This window comes from Neodiprion fabricii, chromosome 3 (assembly GCF_021155785.1).
Source record: "Neodiprion fabricii isolate iyNeoFabr1 chromosome 3, iyNeoFabr1.1, whole genome shotgun sequence".
NCBI classification, from domain to species: Eukaryota; Metazoa; Arthropoda; class Insecta; order Hymenoptera; family Diprionidae; genus Neodiprion; species Neodiprion fabricii.
In genome coordinates, this window is record NC_060241.1 from 11152168 (window position 1) to 11168672 (window position 16505).

Below are 16505 nucleotides of genomic sequence, written 5' to 3' on the forward strand. Positions count from 1 at the left end.
ACGCCGTAAAATCATGTACAGTTTATATTCTCATACCATTATTCCGCGAATTGATGCGATGGATTAAACTCCATGATTACTCTGTCGCTTCGGAATTCGAAATTGATTTTCATCAAAAATGTGCCCACCAAGTACAGGGTGTATAAAAATTATGTGTCACCACTTCGCCAGGTGATTCTCCAGGTCACGTTCGGCAAAGATTACCCCCCAACATGGATCCGCAAAATTGACCTTGACCCCGAAACTCAAGGTCAAAATTTTGTATTAGCTTAAAAAATTCTACTAATAACGGGGACCACAAGTCAGGAAGGAACCATGGGTCGCAAATTTCATTCAATAAATATTTTTTATCCTAAGTTCATGGCACTATTTTATTCGTAACCTTTTTTTCTTCCCAATTATCAAAAAATCATTTGAATAAAAGATGAAGGAAATATTTTTCTCTGAAAAACTGAAAAATAAAGAATAAAATCGAAACAGTAGAAGCCAAGATATCGACGATTATATGCAGCTGCTCCGTCGCCTATTGTGTCCGTAAGCTTTACAGGTAGAATGCGGACAGAGACAACTTTGACACCCTCTATCTCAGGTAATATTCAAGTAATCGCAAAATCGTATGCACAAAAATTATTCAGAATTTAGTCCTCTACAACTTTTATATGAAAAATTTATTGATCACATCGAAAGGGGGCAATATAATTGACAATAAACATTATTAGACATCAATTTATGGCACTTTTTTTATCGTAAAAAATTTTCATTCTCAGCTATCAAAAAATACTTGCAATAAAAGTTGTAGACAATATCTTGCTCTAAAAAACTAAAAAAAACTAATCGAGAATCCGACTAATGGGAGCCGAGATATCGAGGATTACCTGTTTTCCAAGATGGCGGCCGATGCACAATGAAATTTTTTTGGATTTTGGTGTTTCTGGGCATCTCAGATGAGCCTCTACTTGTCCTAAAAAAATTGGCTTTTCAATCCGTTTTGCCATTTTCAAATTCTATTTGACTGGTCTATTAGTGTATTGAAATCTTCGCCCACTTTTGCTCGTAACTTATTTGTCTAATTTCACACCAACAGGCTCCGCAGATTACATTCTTGTTCGATGGAAATTTTAGAGACGCTATTTTATAATATTCTATTATATTAAATAACACCGGCCGACGGTCTATCCGAGATACGACTTCGCACTTTTATCTCTGGGAAAACGATGTCGGGAGGAGGGAAAAGAAGAGAAGAGTAAAAAATATTCACGGTCAGGAGGGTGAGGAGGGTGAAAATTCGCTTTTAGTAGTCGTATAAATGAGGTCTCGTGAAGCCGCGTTGATAAATGGGAATATCGTGCGTGTTCGAGTCGATGCTTTTGAATAATGCGAAGACGTTAGTCGAGGTCAAGTAACAGGGCGTCTATTTCACCTGTCAAATAATTTCTCTACAATGGTTATATTACACGGGCATCCATCCATTTTTCGGAAGGCTGCTTGAAGGTTTGGTAATAAAACGGGCGTTTTGTTTTAAACGCGATGGCTACTAAGCTAAAAATAATCGAACACGATTCGATTACATTGGTAAAAATGAATCGATTAATCCAATATTTTGTAACTTTTTTTTTTAACGGTGCATTCGAAACCAAAATCTCGTAAATTTCAGTATGCAGTCTTAATAGCGGAAAAGTTTTATTTCGATAATTTGTAGTTTCATTGAAAATATTTTTCAATTTTAGGTGAAAATATTCATGTGTTTTTCACTTATTATGTCAAATTGGTAATTAGTATGTAAGACAATGATAATAATCGATACTTTAATCGCATAAATTGATATTGCAATGCGTCCTTTATACGAGCAGGAAACAAAAAACGATCGCGAGGAAAACTAATCGAATGTGTCGATTGATAGAGTTTGAAAAATAATCGATTCTACTCGATTCATCCGAAAAAAATAATCGATTTAATAGAAAATTGATTACTTTTCGTCATTCTTAGCCTCCCGCGCATAAATTTGTCCACAATCGACGTTTCAGGCCATTGTTTTCGATTAATCGTGGCAACGGCAAACTCAAGGATTCGACAAGGTTCGCGAATCGTCAAGGACGCGCCATCGAGGAATTGATCATATTAAATCTGAATTATCGAAAAGATTTCACTAAAAAATCGAGTAAATGAAGAAAAAAAAAAAAAAAAGTAACTGTAAAACGGCATTCTTTTTTTTCCTGTATCAAACTCGTCTCTTAAACTGTACAAGAATCGAACAGTCAAATATTTTTTCAATTGATAAATCATCCGATAAATGAACATTTTTGTTTTCTTTTATCACCCGACTCGCGAAACTGACGAATTAATTATAGAACAGGTATCGTGAATATTCAAAATTATATTATAACAATTCGAAAAATGATTTTGCAATCGAAGGATTTTTTGTTGAATTGCTTCGTTTCGGTCTGAGGCATTCAATGTATATATATATACCTTTATTCAGCTCAAGGTTGAACTCTATTGAACGAATTTCATCATGCTTTTTATTATACAGCTACCAATTTTCCAACGACACGTAATTTATGGATTACGGATCGTCTTTTGGAGAAATTTCCGGTCTCGTTAGTAAATTGCATTGAATTTACATCGGATGTAAAGGTCGAAAAAGATTCGTGAGACTCTCGTGTCGGTTTGATCCTTATTCTTTTTTTTTTCTCATTCTCTGCAGATTCTCGTTTTTTCAAACTTGTAAATTATCGTCAAGACGGGAGAACTTCTGCAGATTTATCACAGTCTCTCTAAATAAATCTGTTCTAGTGTTTTCGAAAGCCACGAATCTTAGATCGAAAAAATTCAAAATGGCGTTTTGAAAACCTTTTTTTTCGTCATTTTGGACCCGAAAACTCCAATTTTCCGGAATTTATTCATGTAATGTTATCCAGATTAACTGAATACTTGAAAAATTAAATAGGCATAATGTAGAACATCGTCGGACTAACAGCTGAGAAAATAGGATGATGGTACGAAGAAATTTTAACCTCATTCAGATTTTTATTTCAATCTAAGTCTCAATAGTAATCAATAGAGTTTTAGTCCTTGAATTACACTCATTGCTTAGAAATTAGACTGCTTGGTTGTTATTCAGTTTTTTGGCAACCACTCATACTTATACTGATGTAAAGAACAATCGTACAAATATAGAATAAAGTTTATCCAATGAAGTAATTTTATATTTCAATGCAACGTGATGGCAATGAATGAAAAACTCTTGTTGAGTCTCGAAAATGAAAAAGTTTCTAATTTTCGTTTGATTGGACAGGTAAATTTGACCAATGCCTTGCAGATTCAAATAACTTGATTTCGAAATTACAGGTAATGCAAAATCTCGTATTCGTTACGAACAATCGGTTTTCGGACGTACAGAAGAATCCGCTTAAAAGGATGCTCATTTCGTAAAGAAATAGTGAGAAATGATCAAAAATTCGGGTAATAAGGGAAGCCTTTTAAAGCTTCTGATCAACCAAATTTGAGGGTACCAAAATTTTCAATCGAAATTATTTTAATCACACGTGTACGTAGAGGATTGCACCCACAGCTTATAATACTTATTGCGCAAACGTTGAGTGGTCAAAATTTACGTTCTCTTTTTACTTCTCGCTAAATATACCTGAGCTAAGAAAACCACCAAATGCGGTTAGGACCAACGTTTATAATTTAAGGCAGGATTTTTTAACTTTGACATTTTGCCAACGTGGTGCCATTTCAACTTTTGAAAATAATATAGAATCACGTTGAGCCGCCTGGATGCAGAAACAGAAAGTCTCCTCAATCCAGGACTGATATTGTATGAATTCTACGAAGGGGAGGGAAGGGATGTGAGGAATAAATTTCAATAAATTGTAGAAAATACTTTGGACAAAAGATGATTATGAAAATTCTTATTCGTGTAATTCATCTTAAGATTAGTATCAAATAAAAAACACAAGTGAGACGCGAGAAAGTTACTCCATTTTTTTCGGCGACACTTCACGTGCGGATTAGGAGCACCAAAATTCTTCTCACATTCTTTGAACACGACGAATCAACTAACTTGGTGAGTAAGAATTATCTTGATTCCTGATCTCTGCAACGTTCAATTCCTAATGGTTTATTTGCGGATGCCGAGAATATTCGACTTTTGGCAAGAATTTTCAATCGATCACTTTTGTCGGTTGTTATGTATAATAATGAAAGTAAACTCGAATCGTCGACGAAGGCTATTGGAATCAAAATCATTTGACTATTTCGTCTGATACTCCTTGGCTCAGCGCATTATATCACATGGCAGATTCTTCAGCTCTTTGCCTACGCAGATCGATTTTATTCGATATTGTCAACAGAGTTCCTAGGCCGAGAATTGCGAGAATGACCGCGTGTCCAGCCGTTTCGCCGTAAACGTCTGTCACCTTGAGGATAAGAGGAATTACGAAAGCTCCGTATATTTGGCCCGCTGTGCTCAACATTCCTGTCGATAGTGCCTGAGACTCGGGGTAAGTCGCTTCGGCGCATAATTCAAATCCAATCGCGTTGAAACTGAGCAGAGTAATGCTGAAATGGAAACGGTTGCGCGTAGTCACACCGAGAAACGTGAGCATAACATAAATAATCGTTCAAATTGTAGTCTAATCACAGTGATATACTTACCCGAAAAGCGAAATTGACAGAAAAACCGTCCATTTAATTTCCATATTCAAGGTCGTGGCAAAAAGTATTTCGCAAAATAAAGACGAACTGCTCACGGTGATGGCGATGACTCTGTAATTGTTGAACGCTGTAGTTACAACCGTTCAAGTCGTTACGCGTCACAGCCACGGTCAACTAACCTGAATTTCTTCGTTTTGTCGAGAATTGATGCGATGATCAACGAACCTATGGTACCCACAAAGCACAGCAAAAGAAACATTATTCCCACATCAACTTCGCAGTTCTGAAAGACGGTTAAATATAACTGAAGACACTGCAGGAACGTGCAGAGTCGGAAGTAGCGTTACCTTGAAGTGAGTTAAGACCAACGGATTCAAAATTGCCCCCATCGAGTTAAATATGCTAACAATCAGACCATAGGCGTTCCAAAGAATGATGAAGTTCCTGTTCTTTGTTAGTAACTTTTTGAAGGACACTAAAATTCCTTTGTCGAAACGCTCGTGCGTGGATTTTTGAAGCGCCCGCGACTCGCTTGGTGGCGCGGGAGGTTCGTCCTGAAAAACTTTATGGGAAAAGAGGATCGTTTAAGGAACGAATTCGTCGTCTTCGTAAGTGGAGAATTGCAAAGACTCACGAAAAAGTACGGCCAACGTTACGACTGAACATGCAATCGCGACTGTCCAGTAAATGACGGACAATCGGTACCCGATTTCCTCGACGTCGTAGCGGTTTCGGACAAAAACCGGAACGGTCAGGAAGCAGAGCGACAAGCCGACGTGAGCTGCGTAGGAGCCGATGGCGGTGGCGAGGGCGAGTTGGTCATTCCCGAACCAGAATGCAGCCAATTTTCCCGGAACAGGAGCAATGAAAACTTGGCCGATCGCGACCATGGCTTGCCCTTTGAGCAGCAGCGGAAAATGATCTTTGGCTGCCGAAAAGACCTTAATCCAAGCTCCGAGACACGTCAATGCGGCTCCTATCACGACCGTCCACTTCAGGCCGATGCGTTCCATTAAAAACATGGCAGGGAAGAGGAAAACTGCGTAGGCTACCATCAACATGATGTTGGTCGATGCTACCGCCAACGCTGAGACGTCGTAGTATCTGAGGACTCAATTTGTCTGTATGAGCAGCACGAGTCAAGGTTTTGAGTACTGATTTCGCTTCCGTTTCAAATTTTAGTGGCTCATCTATATTTGTACGAAGAATAAGAATACCGTTACGGGTGATCAATAATTATCTTACCGACTTATTATGTGGCTGACGATGACGAATTGAGCATAATGATAGCTGCTGCATATGCCGCACAAAGCAAATAAGAATAGTTGAAGCCATCGTCTTTTGAAAACCCGGACTTTTAACGGACTGCCGCTGAACGTGTCGTCGTTTTCCTCTGTACATTCGGTCTTAAGAGGATGCGAAACGTAATTGTCAGTGATTCGTCGATTCTTCATTTTTCTTCAACACTTTTTAAAAAAATCTGTACTTCAGCTGCGGAGCGGCTTTCAATCCGGATTCTCGATATCCGCACCTTGGGCTTGCCACCTTTGAGGCGCTGCTTCGACTGATACCAGCTTCTCTTGCCCAGACTCAGCGAAAGCTCCGGACGACTCCGTATTGTAATGTTCCAGAATTTTTAATGTTTTTTCAATTTAAGACAGGTGTACTACGTTAAGCCAATTATTTATCTTTCCACACAATGAGATCGCATGGAAAACTTATTAATAACATCAAGCTAAGCCAGCATTAATTGACGGCAGCAAAAAAAAAAAAAAAATCAGCAATAATTTCTATCTTCGCCGAGCAACTTTACCGAACGTAAAAAGGTACTCAGATTTTGATTCCTGCGTCAAATGAAAATGCATTGGAGTGTTTGCGTTCGGAATTGTATATATATTAGACTGGGCCAAAAAAATTGACTATTTCTTTTTTTTGAAAAATATATTGAGAATATCATTCAGTATGGCAAAAAAAAAAAATTCATGAAATTTTAAGCCCTTAATATTAACTTTAACAGGTCTATCATCGCTATTTTGGATTTTTAGTAATAATTTGATGTTTTACGTCAGAACTGTCGAAATATTGAAGTGAAAAAATTTATGTTCACTTATCCCTTTATAAAATTAAATTCCCTACAAAAAAGGTCTGATTATAGATTTTTGTCAGACAAGCCGTTTCCGAGTAATTAAGCTTAATAAATTGATATAATTTCTCGATTAATTTTCGAGAAATTCTCAGACAAGCCGTTTCCGAGTAATTAAGCTTAATAAATTGATATAATTTCTCGATTAATTCTCGAGAAATTCTCGATTAATTCTCGAGAAATTCTCGAGAAATTATATCAATTTATTAAGCTTAATTACTCGGAAACGGCTTGTCTGACAAAAATCTATAATCAGACCTTTTTTGTAGGGAATTCAATTTTATAAAGGGATAAGGGAACATAAATTTTTTCACTTCAATATTTCGACAGTTCTGACGTAAAATATCAAATTATTACTAAAAATCCAAAATAGCGATGATAGACGTGTTAAAGTTAATATTAAGGGCTTAAAATTTCATGAAATTTTTTTTTTTGCCATACTGAATGATATTCTCAATATATTTTTCAAAAAAAAAAATAGTCAATTTTTTTGGCCCAGTCTAATATATATACATAAAATGGGGCTGTTAAGCCCTTTTTCGCGTTTGAAATACATGAACTTCCATATCTGCATATATATATGTATATACACATCAACGTGGAAATCGGCCAGGGCGCACCCTTAAACCACAATTGACGGTTTATACAGAATGACATCGTAACTGTTTTATATTTGTGACGCAAATTATACAAAGTAAACAAATTTTCACAGCGTATGCAAATTGAATAATCATCACTGCCGTATTCATTCGGCAAAGAAAATATCCCAACATCGTAAATAATGTTTGAACAAGTGACATGCCAAATGGCTACTTGACGCGCATCGTACAATCGCATCTCGACGATCGGTTGGTTGAGCTGACGACAAAAATTTGAACGCTAAAATTTTTTGTCAAATTGTACGTCGCGGCCCAAGAAAAAAAAAGTGGTCTGTACAGTTGAACAGACCCACCTAGATTTATGTATTTTGACGCACTGAATCCGAATCTGAGGTCCGTTTGATACGTACACCCTCAAAATTCTCAAAAAATTCCAAAAAACCGTAAAAATTGGCAAAAACTGCAGTTTTGGTAACAAAAAAACTTTCTACATATAAATCATATACGTTTTACATATGATTCGATCCGGTGAGTATAAATCTGAAGTTTATTTTGCCTGTACGCCCTTAAAGATATAAATAAATTGCAAAAAATCCCTAAAGATTGCTATAAATTGTATTTACAGTAATAAAAAAATTGATTAAACATGATTAAATTTATTTCCCACATATTGGGATGCACTCAATCCAAATAAAAAATTTGTCCAAGTGAATCAGTCCGAAATTTACCAAAAATCGTTCAAAAAAGCATAGACAGATAAGGTAAGGAACGAGCTTTATCGATTTCAAGCTGTTCTTCGTTTGTTTCGAACTCTTAGCTCTTCAAATGACCTACGCAATAGGTTTCTCTTTCGTTTTTTATCGTCCTTTTTTTATTTCTTTCTCCAGCGTCTAGCAAAAATCTGCCGTCCTGTTGACATTCCACTTCCCTTGATATCGATAAAGGTCGTTCCTTACCTTATCTGTCTATCCTTTTTTCGAACGATTTTTGGTAAATTTCTGACTGATTCACATTAACAGATTTATTATTTGGACCATTTGGACGCAATCGCGCGCTTTTCTTTAGTTGTCTTATAACTTTTGTAATAACAATAAACGTTAATAATTTATTAAAAATAATATCCGAAGAATTGTAATTGCATATATTGAAAGAATATTTGAAACGGTACAAACATATATTGCCACTTGAGTCTGCGATGGATTTTAGCTCGACGTTCTGAAATGTCATTCGAGATTTATTCATGCCTCCAATTTCATATTTGTGAAATAATTCCATCTTCGATTCGGGCGCATAGATAGTTCAGACGGAATTACATCATCAGAAGCTTTGTAATAGTCATGCTTAATCGGAATTACCAATCCTCGAGAAACCCGAACTATCTGTGGAAGAAACTTCATTTTTAGTTAATCACTCATCATTATGTATTTTATAATTACTATTTGTTATAAAAATTATTGGTATTATACTAACGATTCGAGGTGAAATACTGGACTCGTACAGCGTAGCTTTATCATCCCATGCCACTACTAGTACACGTTTACCATCGCCGTTGTTCAAAGTGAATTTGAAGTCATGAATTTGGTAGAGATAAAGAGGTTGAGCCTAAGCTATTCGTATATTAAACGTTCTGTGTAAAAATATAATCTAATGAGAATTAACAAAGTACCATGCCGTCTCATTTGAATGAAGCATCGTGAGTATTCTTCCAGTAGCTTTGGTTATCATTGTTCTATCTGATGATTCACGACGAGCGAACAACCTTCTTCCTGGCATTTACTTAATAGCCATATATGCATTTCACAAATGTTGCTGATTATATTGTGTTTGTTATTCTGGCTGTTTGTAAATATCGAATTTTAAGGGAAAAATGTTGGCCCTCTAATTGTAAAGGTTAATAATAATAACAATCTGCTTGAAACCACAGTGGTCATTCTATTTCACTCTTACGACACTCGATCACTGATTCACTCACTCACTTATTTTATAAGACCATCGGCATCACCGATTTTCACGAACTTTGCAAATTGATTTCAAGATTGGATAACATATAAATAACTAAATAATAATAATTTATCATGAATATTTTATGATCGACAACGTGACAGCGTCATGAGGCGGCTATTTTTGTTAAACGGTTTGCAGCGCGAGCAGCGCCATCGGGCTGTTGCATTATTATTAATAACTGCTTTACCCAGCAGCCATTTTGATTTATCGACCCACTTCGCAACTTTATAATATTCTACCGGCCAAATACGGATTCAGATTTATACAAAAATCAATAGGGGGCGAGATTTCGATGCCAAGAATCTGTGTTTAAAACTTAAAGTCGATTCATACACGCGTTCGAGCGGAATCGTCCACAAGGTGCTCTGGCGTGGAGAAGAAGGAAAAAATAATTCTGATTTTCATCATCCTTGAGAGCTAATACTGCGGAAACCACTTGACGGATTTCGATCAAACTTTCTCACTAAGGTTATATCGGCCGAAACTACCAGCTGTGTAAGTCTCATTTAAAAATATTCACGCGTTCCTGAGATATAACGAAGTGCTTGTACACGGAAAGATAGGGAAGTAGTTAGGCCGGGTAAATACGTCCTCGGCTAGCCTTCATCTTTATAACTTGGCGGTGATTCGCTGCCGCGAATCTAGATGTTTCAATCAAATTTTACAGAAAATCATTGAGATATCACGGCGGGCTAAGTCCATTGGCGATATAAGTATCTGGCACGTGTTGCTTTGCAGCAGTACGTGCTTCGAAGAACATGGACTAGTAAACAGTTTATAGAGGAGGGGACTGTGTTTGGTAAAATTTCTTGCGTCGTTCACCTGTACGCCTGACTCTACCTCTGAAATTTAGAAATCAATTCGTTCAACTGAGATAATTTCCGTAAAATATATTCATCACCGCGATAACATTAATTCCAGAAATGTGCAGAATACAGAACATAAGTATTCTCGCCAAAGCCTATTATAGCCACGTGCTTTGCCATCGTTGATTACTTATACAAGCAGAAATCCGTGAATAAGGAGAATACACTTACCTCTGAAAACGGACTTCCATTTCCAGTTTGGATGTGAGTGACAGGTGTGAGAAAGAGTGTGAGTGGAAAGGCGAGAATTAGCAGGATAGCAAAAGTGAGGAGGAAAGGAAATAGGGCAGAGAAGGAGCGGGGAGGACCAGGACGGGCTGACGGGTGAGGGGAATAGGGAGGCAGGAGCAGAAGGGACGGACAGGTGAGAAGAGGGTGAGAGTTTTTTGAGGTTAGTTGGAGAGAGCGGCGGACGGCAGGGGGGAAAGATAATATAGAAGAATAGGCGGGGACATCTAGGGAGTAGGAAGGGGGATAGAGCAGAGACAGATAGGCGGCAGGCAGATAAGGTAGGGAGCGGCGGCGGAACGAAAGAATATGAGCAACGCGGGTGGCCAGAAAGAAGGTGCGAAGAGAGTAGAGGAGGAGAAAAAGAATGGGCGGCCGGGTGTGGTAGCAGCGATAGGGAGGGAAAGGAGTCATAGCTTGGGATCGGCGATGACGGTGATAGATTTATGGAAGAGAAAGCGGGAGGAAGTAGGGGAAAAAGGGGAGGAGGATGCAGATGAGATACAGGAAAGAGAAAGAGCATTTGGGAAAAGCAGGAAAGTTCACCGGTCGCCGGAGGGCAAGGCAGGGGAGGAAGGGCAGGAAGAGGGAGGGAGTATACAGGATATGCTAAGGTTGATTCGGGAGGAGTTGAAGATAGGGCTAGAGGAGGTCAAAGGGAGGCTCAGGGAAGAAATGGAAAAGATTAAAGGTGAAATGACCAGAAGGGAAGAACAGTGGGAAGTAGAGAGGGGGGAGATGAAGGAAACAATAAGGGACCTAGGTAAAAGATTAGAAGAGGTAGAAGAGAGGCGAGGGGGGGAGATGGAAAGGGAGGGTTGGAGAGTAGTTTTCTGGAAGCCATATCAAGCTGGAACCACCACTTTCGAAAATCGAAAAACCTCCTATGGAATAATTAAGGGCTAATTAAAGGCTAATTAATTGCTCTATTTTCGAATTAAATGCTCCGCGTTTTTTAAAAAAAACCTGTGGTGGTGCCAGCTCGACATAAACCTGGAACCGCCACGTCGAAAAAAACGGAATACACGTGAAATTTCGGAAAAGTGTTGGGGTCATAATTAAAGGCTAATTAAAGGCTCTTGCAATTCCTTATCTTTGAACTAATTGCTCGGCGTTTTTTAAAAAATACCTGTGGCGGTGCCAGCTCGAGATAAACCAGACTTAAAAAAAAACCGGAACGAGGTCAAATTTCAAAAAAAAGTAAGGGTCATAATTACAGGCTAATTAAAGGCTCCCGGAATATCACCCGCTAGAACTAACTGCTCCACCCCCGGGGGGTGGAATCCACCCAAAAACTGGAAAAATCGGTGTAACTTTTGAACGCGATAACTTACAGAGTTCGTACGGGCGCTAAAATTACTCTAGAATTAAAGGCTCCTGGAAAACCACACGCACAAATTAACTGCTCCACCCCCGAGGGGTGAACACCACCCAAAAACTAGAAAAATCGGTTTAACTTTTGGACGCGCAACTTACAGAGTTCGTACGGGCGCTAAAATTACTTTAGAATTAGAGGCTCCTGGAAAACCACCCGCTCGAATTAACTGCTCCATCCCCGAGGGGTGGAAACTACCCAAAAACTAGAAAAATCGGTGTAACTTTTGAACGCAACAACTTACAGAGTTCGTACGGGTGCTAAAATTACTCCAGAATTAAAGGCTCTCGGAACATCATCCGCTCGAATTACCCGCTCCACCCCCGAGGGGTGGAAACCACCCAAAAACTAGAAAAATCCGTGTCACTCTTGGACGAACAAGTTACAGGGTTTCTAGAGGCGTCAAAATCACTTTTCAGTCAACGGCTCTCGATACACTGCCCCTACAAATCAAATGCTTTACAGTCCGACCACAAGAGTGTGATTGACACACGAACTTTACGAATCAACGTAGCAGGTGGATGAAACAGGAACCAGGATTTTCAATGCGAAAAAATGCTCGTGTCGCGTGAATTCGTTACGCAATTTTTGTGTCTTGTACTTAGATTTCAGCATCGTCACCAACGAACTTCATTCCAGCGCAAATGAAGCATTGTTCTTGCAGTTATTGATTTCACTTGTCTTGATTGCAGGTGAGTGATGGAGATTATTTTCTATGTACCTTTCTCCACACTATAAACATTATTCGTCACCGCCACCGACGTCACCATCACAGGAACTGAGTCCTTTCTTCTCTTTTCAGACACTACCTAGAAAGATAGACACAATGGTCTAAATTGTGCTACAGGCTTGGGAAAGTGAGTGCGTTATATAAAGAAAACTCCTACTCCAAATTTCAAATCTTCAGAAGCTGCCAATCTTTTTTATGGCCTGGGAGTCAACGATAGCCGGGTCGTTTTGGCAACATCAATTTATTTAATGAATCATCCGTGTAACATATAATAGTAATATGAACATTCTCCAACGCACCACCGTGACGAGGGCTTACGGGAGAGCTTTATTCACGATTAAAAATGAACAAAAAAAATTCATAGACGCATATGCGAAAGTGTTTTTACACACTGATTGGAACATAAGAATTTCACAAAATATCGTTTTCCGCCTGAATTTCACGACTGAATTCGTCTTTCACCCATATAAGCAGGCGTAAAAAAATCTAAAAAAAATTGTGTTATCAAGGATGAAATTAATTGCGATGCTTTTTTTTATAATAACAAACACGAAAAGAATAGTGTTTCACCTATAAGATACAACGACGGTTGTCCAGGACTGTGAAACTGCGTTGGGCATGCGGCACATGAGCGACGAGGTTAGAACGCTGCATCTCTACCTGCCTTAAAGACGATCGTTGGTGTTCTGAATGATTGGAAGACCATCGTGAAGCTGTTTTTTCCATGTTATACATTTACTCAGTGAATAAATTCAAACTCTGGCGGATAGTTGTAATAGATCTTTCACCGTAAGAATCGAGACTCAAATATACTGGTAAAATTCGCAAAATTCCACCACTTATGTGGGTGGAAGACAAGCGTGTCGTGGAATTCAGGCGGAAGATGATATTTTCCTGGGTTTCTTATGTTCCAATTAATGCGTACAATAAGTTTAGCGTATACGGCTATAAATATTGTTTGTCAATTTTTTTGCTGTAATTGTGACCTTCCCGTAACTTCCAGTCGTGAGGGTGCGTTGGAGGTTGTTCATATTACTATCGGGATATAGCCTTTACGCGGATCTCGGGGTGTGCATAAGGCATTTATTCAGGGATAAATATATTTATATATATATATTTACCTCCAAACAGGTTCAAATGTTCCATTTGTGTATAAAAATACGCCTGTTAAAATTTAAACTCTTATTATTAACATTATGAGGGTGTTACGCCCCGACGTACCGCCTTGGCGTACCTTTTTCAAAATTCCATTTCATTTCATTGCTTTAATTTCTTCAATACACAGATATCATTTCATCAAAATCTCATATTCTAATAACGGCGAGTTCCACCCCTCCTGGCAAAAGTCACGTAGAGACCAACGATGATCCCTAGTATAAGGTTCAACTTTATTCTATTTAACTGGTACCAATAACTGAGATAGGAGACTGCTGAATTAGCATCAGTAGCGCTCAGCCTGGAAATATCCCTCTTTTTAAATTAAAACTATAATCAATAACTAGGATAAACCACTAACTTTAGAACCACCAAATTAAAATAGATTACTCATTGGAATGTATGAATGAATGTGTGAACATTGCATGCAAATATCTTTTGTTCATATTTTCAATGTGTCACCGACGAGATTGAGAATCGTCGGAACACCGTCGAAGAGCGAGAAGTAACGCTGACCATGTGGATTTGGTCGCCCTCGCACCTCATTGGCTAATTACCGTTGTAACCAATTACAACTGCAGCTCCTTGGACCCTCGGGCCCAAGAAGCCGCGTCTTTCGTCTGTCAAGTCGCGAAGTGCGTGGACGTAAACCCGGATTAGCCCTCTCGAGCAAGAGTAGCGTTTGAAAAATCTTAATTGTGACCGGCCTAAAGTCTCGCGCTAATTCGTTAAATTCGAGCATTCAGTTATTCTGTTAGCTGCAAAAGACTCACTATCTTCTACATTTCCATCTTTTCTGTTCTTTACTAAATCTCGTCATTTCGCGAATAGACATTTTTATGATATTCCATTTTCCTTAGTTAAAATTGAGTTCGGCCCTGATTCAAGCGAATCAGGTAATCTTAAGTAAAAATAATAATAAATACACTATCATTTTTAATAAATAATCGTTCCAAGCAATTTTAACTTATCATCAAAATCAGAAAACAGACACTTTCAAACTTTCGATAACAAGAGATCATTCTAAATTCACAAAGACTAAGTGACCAACGTTCAACATCATTCGATTCATCAACTCTTCCAAATTTGAGGTGAGGCCCCCTGGTCCAGCATTCTACCGACGCAGACCGACACGATCCGACGGCTCTCAATCTCATCGACCGATTCACCAAAAAGCTAAGTCAATCCGAGTGTTCATCTTCGAAATTAGACGAATTCTTGTTTCACCTTGATAATCAAAAACTACATCAGTAAATTCACAACAACCAAGTCTAGAATTGGTGGCTAGCTTCACTACCCCCAACTAATTCGTACTGATTGTTTCCAAGAATCAACGAATAAGACTTAACAAAAATATATATACAATCGATTTAAGATAATCTAAAAAGAGAGATACAATACAATAATCACGACCAGCTAGTTATAACCATCGTTCAGAGTAGATGTTCCTGGTACCAAATAATAATATCCTCTAGAATAGTATAACACATGATTTTTTATAAACTTGAAGACTTTATAAATTGTTATTTTCGGCTCATATATATTGTAACCAATATATTTTGAGGGTAATAACGATATAACGATAATTGGTTACCCTACGGCGCAGTCGCTAACCTAAATAATTAGATAGAGAGAGATACTAAGGGAGAAAGATACGATTGTTGGGCGCCAGACGCTCATGCGTCAAAAATAGATAATTAGAGAAAAAGACAAAGGTAAAGGTAAAGGTAATAGATAAAGATAAGGTCAGGTTCTACGACGGTTTTGCACAGTTCGCTCAGAGAGACAAGATAATGGTAGAGGGGCGGAGTCGAATCCAATAGATAAAATAAGAAACAGGTGAAGCAGGAATAATATCAAATATATTAAACAAGAAGCGATAAGTTTACTGACAAGCAAGTAGCTGAAGAGTTTGCGATACAAGTACGATAAATGCGATAATTAACAATAGTTACAGCCAGAGAAAGGTTAAGCGAGAGAGTTAACAATTAACGGAACGTTTTCCGAATAAGCGGGAAATATGCGCAAGCTCGCGATACTAAAGGTAATGATTAACACGGTTTTACGATAGATGGGCAGAACAGAAGAGATACACTGTACTTAAATTAAGCGGTAAGCAAATAAATCATAAAATGTGAGAAGCGATTATAACACATGCGAAATACAACAATTGAAATAGTTATCACATTACCAGAATGATCAGAAATAGGCAGACAAGGAATTATGAACTACAAGGTAAATTCAAGCGACAGGTCAAATAGAAAATTATTATAAAATATAGAGAATAAAAGATAATACGTAGTCTCTGGTTTGCGGTAAGTGCGAGAGAAAGAAAGATAATAATCGGTACGATAAAAGGTAATTCAAGATAAGGCAAACAATATTCAAGGTAATTAATATGCAACGTACGGCAAACCCAATAGACTACGGACAACTACGATCAGCGATATTAGCGAAGAAAACAGTTAAAAAGATGTTATGCAATATGGCACAATACTCCAATGTCAAATGAACGACGAACGGGACCGCGCAGCGATATAAGATCGCTTCCGCGGTACTCTCACTAAGATGCGATAATCAACGATAATAGGTAAAGAGACAGATAGAAACTAATCAGAGAAAATATAACAAAATAGCAATGCTCAGTAGCTAAGATAAAAATTGATCCTTCAACGGAACGCGCTGCTAGACAGCGATATTAGACATTCAAATATTCTAAAAGAGAAAGATAATAAGGTAAAGCGAT

At 38.1% G+C, this 16505-nt stretch overlaps 1 protein-coding gene across 1 annotated transcript; it reads right to left on the minus strand.

Annotated features, from left to right (window-relative positions):
* Positions 1–4256: 4256 nt before the first annotated feature.
* On the minus strand, positions 4257–6158 carry LOC124178542 (feline leukemia virus subgroup C receptor-related protein 2-like). Its single transcript, XM_046561978.1, has 6 exons — positions 5905–6158; positions 5294–5763; positions 5007–5221; positions 4839–4942; positions 4660–4770; positions 4257–4563 (listed from the first exon to the last, which is right to left on the minus strand). The coding sequence occupies exons 1-6, from the start codon at positions 6111–6113 to the stop codon at positions 4293–4295; spliced, it is 1380 nt and encodes a 459-aa protein (XP_046417934.1). The 5' UTR covers positions 6114–6158; the 3' UTR covers positions 4257–4292.
* Between the last annotated feature and the right edge of the window lie 10347 nt (positions 6159–16505).